At 26.3% G+C, this 10,920-nt stretch overlaps 1 protein-coding gene across 1 annotated transcript; it reads left to right on the top strand.

Moving 5' to 3' along the window:
- The first annotated feature begins 470 nt into the window (after positions 1–470).
- On the top strand, positions 471–10,294 carry LOC126908822 (dopamine beta-hydroxylase-like). The gene is made up of 9 exons (XM_050691118.1): positions 471–961; positions 1,414–1,566; positions 1,646–1,909; positions 5,329–5,526; positions 5,605–5,689; positions 5,753–5,919; positions 8,129–8,311; positions 9,607–9,794; positions 9,860–10,294. Exons 1-9 carry the CDS (start codon positions 677–679, stop codon positions 10,086–10,088), a joined length of 1,752 nt encoding a protein of 583 aa, XP_050547075.1. The 5' UTR covers positions 471–676; the 3' UTR covers positions 10,089–10,294.
- The last annotated feature ends 626 nt before the right edge of the window (positions 10,295–10,920 follow it).

Here is a 10,920-nt window from a genome sequence, read left to right as displayed (position 1 = left end):
TTATATAAAATTATGTCTTTTAACTAGATTACGAAGTGTGAGTATGTTTTTACATCTAATGTAGAAAGCAAAAGTTTTAATAGAGTAAAATATATATTTTACTTATAAAGAAAAACCATTTAAAATAAAATTCTTCTTTTGATTAGAAAATATTATAACGCTTATTGAATTGTAATATTTAAAAATAAATTGTTTTATATTTCACTAATGAACGACTACTGAACATAAAAGGTTCTAAATTTTGCAAATCTTCCATTATTATTTTTATTTCTTTATTTTAGAATAAATTTTTTAATGAAATATTATCACATAGAAAAAAATTGATTTGCTTAATCAACATTGATTGATTAAAATAACTTACTATCATTTTATCGGATCAAATAACAAAAGAGAGTATTTCTTAAAAGAAAAACTTTTTGATCTTATAGAATTGTTTGTAATAATGACTAGTCTAAAATTTCGAAGCACTTTGAACAGACAAGTAAAGCGTTTTGTTCAGCCATGACGTCACTTGATGCGATCGAGTGTCTATGCGTCGTCAACGAGACGCCAAACGAACAACCAACTCTTGACTTAAACGGCACACGACAGTCCGTTTTTCAGTCGCTTGAACATTGTTAGCGTTGATCGTCAAACAACATACTTTACAGTTTGCATTGGACAGTGTAATTTTGCCATGCTAAAGTTAGTGCAAGCAGTCCTATGGTTGCTTGGAAGTGGTTGGTGTTGTATCATTGCACTGGCCAGTAATCGAGTATACACTGTTCCTCTGGATGAATCTGGAGGCATGACACTCTATTGGACACTAGACCCGTCTGACCAATCGGTTATGTTCGAAGCCCATTTAAATGTATCCAGTCCGTTTGATTGGTGGGCTCTGGGATTTTCAAATCGTGGAAATTACACTGAAGCAGACTTTTGTATTATGTGGGTCGACTGGAAAGGCCACACTAGTATGGTGGTAAGAACAAATGTCGTGAACTTGTTATATTTACAGTTAATTTATTTCGCCTCTTTCACTTTTAATTTTACCATTTTAACTTAAACCTCCCCGGAAATGTTCACAAAGTATTGAAATATCTGATTTTTAATTTAATATAAGTTAAATGTGTGTCGATTAAGCAAAAAATAACAACTATTTTAACGTCCAATGTAAATTTATGAAAATTAATATAGTACTCACTTAAATCTTAAAAAGTAAAATTATCAAAAAAATATAGCGAGGAAATTATTTGACCTAAATGACACTTGAGAACTTTTACCGTTAAGTGGAGTAATAGAGTTTAAAAGTATTAAATAACATTTTTTTTTTGCAAATTCTGCTATTAAATTTGTTTAATTTTTAGATTACCTTTAAAATAAGTAATTAAAAACAATTAAAATAAAAAACAATCGTACGTTTATATCTTATAGGATGCTTGGGCTGATGATGTGGGAAGATTATTCATAGACGAGCAGCAAGATTGCACCAATTTTGACATAACTCGATTTCACGATGGCTTAATAGCTTTAACATTTTCAAGAAAGTTTGATACTTGTGATGACCAAAATGACTATTTAATTGAAGTAACTTCATATTTTATTCAAAAAGTTAAGTTTAATGCAATTTCAGAACATTTTTTAACCAATTTTTATTTTGTAAAAGGGTGGAACAACTCACATAGTTTGGATGATAGGTGGAGGCCCATTGTTTGCTGTAAATGGTCTATTAGTATCGCAAGCTAAAAAGAAAGGTATGCAAAGAGTACAGCTGTTAAAACCTGAGAGACCTCCAGTAAAATTACCTAATAAGGTTTCTAAAATTGATATTTTGGCCAACAATGTTAACGTGCCTGCCGAAGAAACTACTTACTGGTGCCACGTGATGAAAATTCCTTTAGATTTATCGTTTAAACATCACATTGTTAGAGTAAGTTGTTTTTTTCAACATTATGTTTCAAATTAGAATTTTTTTATATTTTAATACGGGAGAGTTTACTTTAATTTTTAAAATAAAAATCGATTAGTATCTTCTTTCATTTGATTCAAACATATGAACGGTTTTTGTGAAAAGGTCGTCAAGTCAAATTTTGTCATTTGTATGTTAATTATCAATTTTATTGGAAATTTTATAAAAGTTTTATGATAAATTTAACGAGTAAAATTTTACCCTCAAAAAGTCATGTGATATTTTAGATAAAATGATATAATTTAATAATGATAATGATATCAATATATATCCAATATATCAATATACCAATATGAAAATCCTATGATTTCAGATATGTTAACTTATTTAAAAATTAATTTATAGTATGCTATTTTATCTGAAATTTTTTCAATACATTTGACATAATATTTAAATTATATAATTATCTTTCGGAAGAACATGGATATTTTTATTTTTAACTGTTATACAGAGTGATCCGTTTATCATTACTCGACTCAATTACTTACAAAATTAAAATATCGATGAGCATTTTATTTTGGTTTTTATTAGGTACATGTTTTTTTCAATTTTTCAATCATAAATTGTTTTATTAATTCCTTGTACCTTATAAAGGTATTCAATTTATACTTTAAAATTATATTATGCATATTTATCTAGCTTAGGAAATTGATGGATTATTTCAAAATAAACTTCAATTCCTATTACATTTATTATATCCTCATTAGTTGTTCTTTAGTTTATAAGTATAATATATGAAAAAATTCTTATTATAGTTATTAAATTTAGTATGATGTTGATATTAAACAATTTAATGTTGTAATTTTTAAGGAGAAGTTATAAAGTAGTTATTTATTTCGTCACTTTTATGGCAACGCATATAATAATTTAAGGGTTTGATGCAACACTTTTCAAAAAATAATTTTTTGTTGATTATGAATGAATACACTGGCCTACATAGAATGTCCATCAGAATCACAAATATACTCTCCTTGATCAATATTTTGCGCTAATTTCAAATCTGCAATTTGATTTTTCCATCACCTTTAATTTGTGATATTATTACTAATTATTTAACAACGAGTATTAACATATAAAAAACTATAGGTTAAAATACAATTCAACAACACGTCGGCGGACAAAATCATAGAGGAAACTAGGCATGGAATATTTTGAATAACAGTATGTTGAAAATACTATAGGATATAATTATACGGAATAAAGTTCTGATAATTTCAATTGTAGCATCTATTTAATTACAAAGAGTTAGAAAGGATAACTAAAATTTTTATTGAAATCGCTCCTATTATTTGTGGTGATATTTAATTTTAAAAATACATACTTTAAATGAAATATTTCTATTAAAAATATTTGACATCCAATTTCTCATAGTGGAACAGTCGTCCGGAATTATTTTTATGTCGTTATATATTTAAAATGTTCAATTTGATGTAAGTTTAAGAACGCAGTATTTCCGGAACATATCAAAATTGGGTAAAAAAAAATTAACATGCGTGAGTGGTCTTTTTTAAACTCCTCTTGTACTTATGATTTTTATTGGGTTACTATAAAAGCATATCCCATAAAATAATATTTCATCTAGGATTTTTTATTTAAATTTCATTACGATTAGCGTTTTTAAACAAAAGTTATAGTAATTTTAAATTGCAGATGATTTTTTAAAACTGCCGATTTGTATAGTTGCATTATTTTAAGATATTTGTCTAAATTTCAAAAAACAAGTAATTTTTTCAATATTTGGTGATTATAAGTGCAATTAGATATAAATCGAAATATTTTGACGTATGATTCATTAAAATTGGTCCAGTAAAAGTTGATCAAATTTATGGACTGAANATTAAAATTGGTCCAGTAAAAGTTGAGCAAATTTATGGACTGAATAAAACGCACACCATTAAAAGAACTAAATTGAGCTTTTTAAAAAAATGAATTATAATTGGAAAAATCCATTGATGAATTCAGTTGAAATTCAAAATAATTTTTTTAGAAATATTTTATCCAGTGTTATGTTATTGAAAAATAATTATAATAGTATAGACTAGTAGTAGACCATATTAGAGTCAAAAAATAAACAAATAACAAAGTAAAATTATACAAATTTGTATTTGAAATCGATTACCATATTAAATCAAATTCGATATTTAATACATAAGTGACAAAATAAATTTTGTCCATATAGCGAAATTGGACTAAGTAACTTTTAAATTGATAAATGAGACATATTTTTTCAATTTTTAACGTTATTATTTTCAAATAGATACAAGTTATGATCATTTTCCATATCGTTAAAAAATTGGTCAAATGAGAGTTGGGAAAAATGAATAACAGCCACAAAAATTAACCATATAGTAAAATAATTTTAACACGAATTATAAATTTCTTCTCACAAAGGGAAACTACAATGATGGGGTCATTTATATTCGTAGAAATCAATCAATCTAAATGAAATATAAATCAAATGATTTTTAAACCTTATTTTCTAAAATAAAAAAAATTAAGAAAGAAGTGCAATCAAAGTCACTGCGGCAGTTTAGGTTCAAACCTCGTACCCCAAACATGAAAGTTCTTAATAATACCAATGCAGAAAATAAACATCGCATTTGTAAATTTATAAAAAGGACAATTTAAGTTAGTTCAAAATTATAAAGTAGTTTTTATCTACTGAAAAGAAGAAAAAATCTAAAATATTAAATATATATTCTATGTCAGTTAGATTCTTATAATTATTATGTAAATCATCCACCTCGTTACTATGACAAAAATGAAGAGTTATACAGGTTTAAAACCAAAATAAATATTTTTCAAAAAAAATTAGAGGGGATTGGTCCCCTATCACTATTTTTTTCTTAATACACCAATGCGTAAAACAAATATTGTTGATTATGTAGATTTTAGTTGGTTTAAATGTTATAAATGTGATAAAAAAACCATCACATTGGGGTCGTGCCGTAGTTGGAACAAGTACAAATAATATCTGAGAGTGATTACTATAACTATCACTTCCAAAAGTTGTTATAGACCGGTCATTTTCTTAATTATATAATTTTCTATGTTATAGTCAAATAAATATAGTGTTCAAAAAGTAAGGAAACGGGTTAATTTTTACAAGCAATAACAACAATAGAAACTCGTTTCCTTACTTACTGAACAATCTATACATTTAAAAATTAAAGTTTATATTCCTATAAGACATAAGGAATGAATTTAAAAAATATTTTATAACACATAAGTATAAATACATATGTAATAAACAAAAGCCTAAAACAAAATTCACAAAAAAAATGATTATTTCAAGAGAAATTGAGTGTCTAGTGTTAAAAGAATCATCCTTTATAAAATGGTAGCATATAATGAATGTAATGTAATGAATATTTAATTAGTTTGAGTCAGTTATTGAGAAAAAAAACAGAGGGGTGGTACATCATATAGAAGTCTTTCATTGTGAAGCCGGTGCTGGCAACAATATGCCTCTTTATGATGGACCATGTTTTAATGAAAAACGGCCATACAAAACGCAAGTGTGTAAGAAAGTTATAGCTGCTTGGGCTATGGGAGCACCAGCTTTTGTTTATCCTGAAGTATGAACTTTTAATATATTTATTGATAGCTAAAATACACACTCGCATAATTTTGCTTATTTATTTCTATTCATTAAGGAAGCTGGCTTACCCATCGGTGGACCAGATTTCAATGAATTTGTAATGTTAGAAGTACACTATAATAATCCTGGTTTGATTAAAGGTAAATAACATAAAATAAAAATTATATTTGAAAATTATTTATATAGATGTATAAACTTCTCAGGTATAGTGGATAGCTCTGGTATTAGGTTGTATATAACACCAAACTTGAGGAAGTACGATGCCGCAGTAGTGGAGTTGGGATTAGAGTATACTGATAAAATGGCTATTCCTCCTAATCAATCCGATTTCACACTGAGCGGTTACTGCATATCCGAATGTACTGCAGAAGTATGATTCTTAACAAATGTTAACTATTTTGATAATTTTGATAAATATAATATATATTATATATAATTATATATTATATTAATAAATTATTTTTATATTTCGTCACGAAATATTTTACATTTGTGTTAATAAAAGGATTCTAATAGAAAGCATGATAGTTTAATTATTCATGAAATTTTTAACGCATTTTAGTTATTTAATTTTATTATCATGTAAAGATTTAAAATATGTATTTAATAAATCGAATTAGGTTTAATTTATGAATAATTTAAGAAATATAAATCATTTATTTTCAAAAATTATTCATTTATGTTAATGTTTTGATTTTAGTTTGTTCTAGGTTTGATAGTATTACGTTTTAGAGATAGATAGCGCTGGTCAATTGACATTTATCGTATTATTAATTTTTATGAGGCTGAACTGATAACACTTTTTTTCGATATTTACTGCCAATAATAAATCGATAATTTAATATTTTAATAAATGAAATATTTAAAAATACGCTAATTCTCTGCACAGTAATCAAATAAAACCTTCAGTAAACATCGTTAGATTTATTTTTAGCCCTTATAGTTCATTATGCACGTCTATTTTCAATCAATTTTTGCATTAAACAACAATAAAGAAATCTGTTTTTACATTTCAACGTTAATTTGAAAATAACAAGTATCTGACATTTTCTTAAATAATTTAGAAAATATTTTAGAATCTCGCTACTTTTATTTTTCATCCATGATTGTTTTTATCATGTGCACTTCAGAATACAACTATAAATTTTATTAGCATAATCAATTCAGTCCTATACTAGTAAAGAATCGAGAAAATCTTGAGTTTCTTAATTTCAGAGCTTGTTGAATAACAATTTTTTCAATAAGTAATGATTTTACATTATTCCATAGAATCTACATATTATATACAATAACTATGTTCTTCTTTTCTAAAAATTACAATTCACATAGTTTACAAGGAATTCCCATCAGAAATGAAAATATACTTTTCTTGATCAATTTTTCGTGCAAATTTTAAATTTTCAAGTAGATTTTTTTTTATCACTTCCAGTTTTTGAGATAATTACTAATTTTTTTGTTTTTTTATCGCTTTATCAGCCCATTAAGAGCCGTAGACAATAAGAGGAGATTTCTTAATCATTTATACTCCAGGACGGGTGGTTAGTCCGTCGCCGGAGAGAGGGATGACGACTTCAATTACCGAACTGATCTATTGTTCGGCAAATGAAGCCGCCCTACTGACTAATACCGCGTTACTGACTCGGACACACCGGCCCTTATAATTACTAATTAAAAAGCAAAAAATATGGATATTTGACGAAATTTCTAGTTTGTGTAATTAATTTCTTTTTACTAATCAGTAATTATATTAAAAACAAGAGGTAATAGAATATTTAATTTCAGATTTGATACCACCCGAAAAATTTATTTAGAAAAGTATATTTTCATCTCTGGTGATTAAAAAAATTTAATTTTGTAGATCTGTATTATTAACAAGAAAAGGAATTTGATTAGAGACACACTTTTAATTGATAGGGTTTATGAAGTCATTCGACATGAAACCACGTTGAGCTTTTTTAATTAAAAAACTAGTACAGTTGTAAAAGCTACTCCATGTAGTTATAACAATTATAACAAAGTCTAGGTGTTATGCGCCTTTATATATATTTTTTGAGTCACTTTAGAGCGTTTAAATTTTGTGAAACTTTGTCATATAATTATATAGGATATTCATTAAGTAAGGAAACGGGTTTCTATTGTTCTCATCGTTTGTAACAATTGATCTGTTTTCTTACTTACTGAACATTCTGTATAGTAAAGTAGAAATATTTTTTATTTTAGGGTGAGATAAACTGCCCTAATCCTCCCTTAACTATAACTGAAGTAACAACATATTACTAAGTTTCCAAGTCTTCTTCTTTTTCCTCGCTTTTATCCCAACTACTTTGGGTTGGCCACCCTTTCCTAAACTTCCACTTGACACGATCTCCCACATATCTATGCACACACCATACGTACACATCCGTCTTCATAACACATTCAACAAAAACTAATTTTACAAGTCATTTTAAAAAAATTTGCTAGTGTTATGAATAGTTTATATAAATTTATAAATGCATATAATTCCTAGCTTTAATAATAACTTTAATCAATGAATATTTGTGCTAATATTAGAAATTTTAATTATTTTCTAATACCAGAGTATACCACCCTCAGGAATTGAAGTTTTTGGATCTCAACTTCACACTCATTTAACAGGTACGAAGATCTACACAAAACATGTACGAGATGGCCAAGAACTACCGGAACTTAATAGAGACAATCACTACAGTACCCACTTTCAAGAAATCAGATTACTTAAAAGACCAGTTCGAGTACTGCCAGTGAGTTTTTACATTATTTATAAATTTAAGTAATTTGTAATCTCCTACTCTATTATGTTCTTACTAACTTTCATTATATAATTGCTCTAAAATGTAGTTAATTAATTACAACAAATATTTATTAAGAAATAAAAATAAAAACAGTTTATAATTGTAATCACAGTATTAATATAGATTTTGGAACATTAAATAGTTATGTTTTTAAGCTCAGAATAAAAAAAGTTCAAAATAAAGATAAAAAAATATATATATTTCCTGATTGACAAGCGTAATTAAAATACTCTAATTGATTTTACCATAATATATTTAACTCTTGAGACGATTGTTTAATAGCTTCGACGGTGCGATGACCGATGAAACACGTACAAGGGCGCTCCTTAGAGAACTATACGGGAATAAAAACAAAACATAAAAAAATAATGTAGATTATTCTATTATAATAGAAAAGATAAAGAACAAAATATGTTATAACCCTCGGGATTTGCTGCACAGTTCAGTATTGGAGATTTTTTAATTAATTACAACAATAGCAAACAGGCGACAATTAACACACCGAAATTAAAAACTATAATGTGGTTGTATTACTCGATTGAAACAGCGGTAGCGGCTAGAGTAGATCATATACTTGTGTAATAATTAAACATGTATAACTAACCTAGACAATCATAAAAGGGTCGTTAGTCGGAACTGTTTTTGATAACATTGTGTTATAATAGTATATACTATAATTCATTTTCTATTTTAGTATTAGTAAGTTTCTTTGATCAAGTCTGTCGAACTGAAAGATTAAAGAATTCATAATAGATGAAATTTGAAAGCATTCGTGATCTGTTTTGCTTATGTTATAAAATTATGGAAGAATTTTGTATTTAACGACTGTAAGAATCATTAACTAACCGAAAATCTTAAAAATCTCTTAAAACTTGTTGCACTGTTTCTTTAAACTGATCTTTAAAAATAGTAACAATCACAGAAAGTGATTGTCGAGCTATAATAATAATAAGTATTTAAATCTATAAAAAAATACCGAAAGTATCATAACTACTGGTACAATATAAAAAAAATTAATTCATTCAATATCTATATTAACATATTTAATGTTAAGTAATTTATAGCATAAGATTTCACAAAAGTTGACATTTAATAATATTATGAAGATCATGCTTTTCATTTTAATTATCGGTACACATCATTATAATCTTCCTGGTGCATTGTGTCGTCTGTTCTTGATTATTGATAATTTTATTAATAATTTTTTTTATTAAAAATTATACATAAATTTATATATTTTATAGGGTGATGCATTGATAACTACGTGCCATTTTAATACAGAATTCCGTCAAAACATTACTTTGGGCGGATTTAGTATAACCGATGAAATGTGTGTTAACTATGTTTATTATTATCCTAAAACCGAACTGGAAGTATGTAAAAGCTCAATAAGTGATCAAAATCTTCGGACTTATTTTAAGTTTTTAAAAGAGTAAGTGTTTCTATCATGATTCAAATATAGATGTAGTAGACATGATGCGAATTTATATTCCACAGATGGGAGAGGCAACCAACATCTACTGAACAAGGAATAAGTGATAACTACAAAGCAGTAGAATGGACACCAATGAGAAACCAAGTTCTACACAAAGTATACGAAGATAGTACGTTATCAATGCAATGCAACAGAAGTACCGGTGAACGGTTTCCAGGGGATTGGGAAAATAGACCTACCACTAAAATTTCATACACTTTACCACCTCTAGCAAGAAACTGTCCAAATTAAGTCGTTAAATTAAAAACATCTAGTATAAGAGAACTATGAAATTATTTTAATTGCAATAAAGATATAATTAAAATAATACATTTTTATTAGCTTTACTTATAATTGCATATATATATCTTATTGAATAGACACTATTTATAACTTATAGTATTATAAAATATTTTTTTCTGAACTATTAATCTTAAAAAAAAAAATATAACTCTAAATGGATTTTTATATACATCACAAATTTTATTTTATGTGCATAAACATTATTACTGAGATATTATTTTAAAAAATAATATCTAAAAATTATATAGTTAAATTTAATAAATAAAAATATATTCTTAACATAAATGGATTAGTATAATTTAATATTTTGTAACTAACTGATTGTATAACTATAATTCGAGCAATATCTATAAAAATATAGTATTATTTTTTCTTTTCAAAAGTTAATATTACTCTACGCACTCTAAAAAAAAAAAAAATAATAATAATAAGTTTTTATATTTCCTATTTTTCCCTTAAAATCAACTATTTTTTTGTGAATGGAAATGTACATTTTACCAAATTAAATATTAGAAAATTATCTATCTAACATATGGTTGGTCGATAAAAACTTGTGGATAAATATTTTGGAAGTTATTGACGGTGATTAAAATCACTATCATAAAAAACGCTTGGATGCAAATCTGTAGATAGTGTTTAATTTTCAAAAATTGGTAGAATATTTCAAAAACAACATGATCTCCTATTTCTTTAGTTATATCCTGATTACAAGTTTTATGATTTGTAAGTGTAATATATAAATATATACATATATTAGGGTGGTCCTTAATTTTCATTTTTT

Source organism: Daktulosphaira vitifoliae, unplaced genomic scaffold, assembly GCF_025091365.1.
Source record: "Daktulosphaira vitifoliae isolate Bord-2020 unplaced genomic scaffold, ASM2509136v1 Scaffold_13, whole genome shotgun sequence".
In the NCBI taxonomy this organism is placed as follows: domain Eukaryota; kingdom Metazoa; phylum Arthropoda; class Insecta; order Hemiptera; family Phylloxeridae; genus Daktulosphaira; species Daktulosphaira vitifoliae.
The sequence above is the reverse complement of the archived record's forward strand: the minus strand, read 5'-3'. Positions and strand labels throughout refer to the sequence as shown.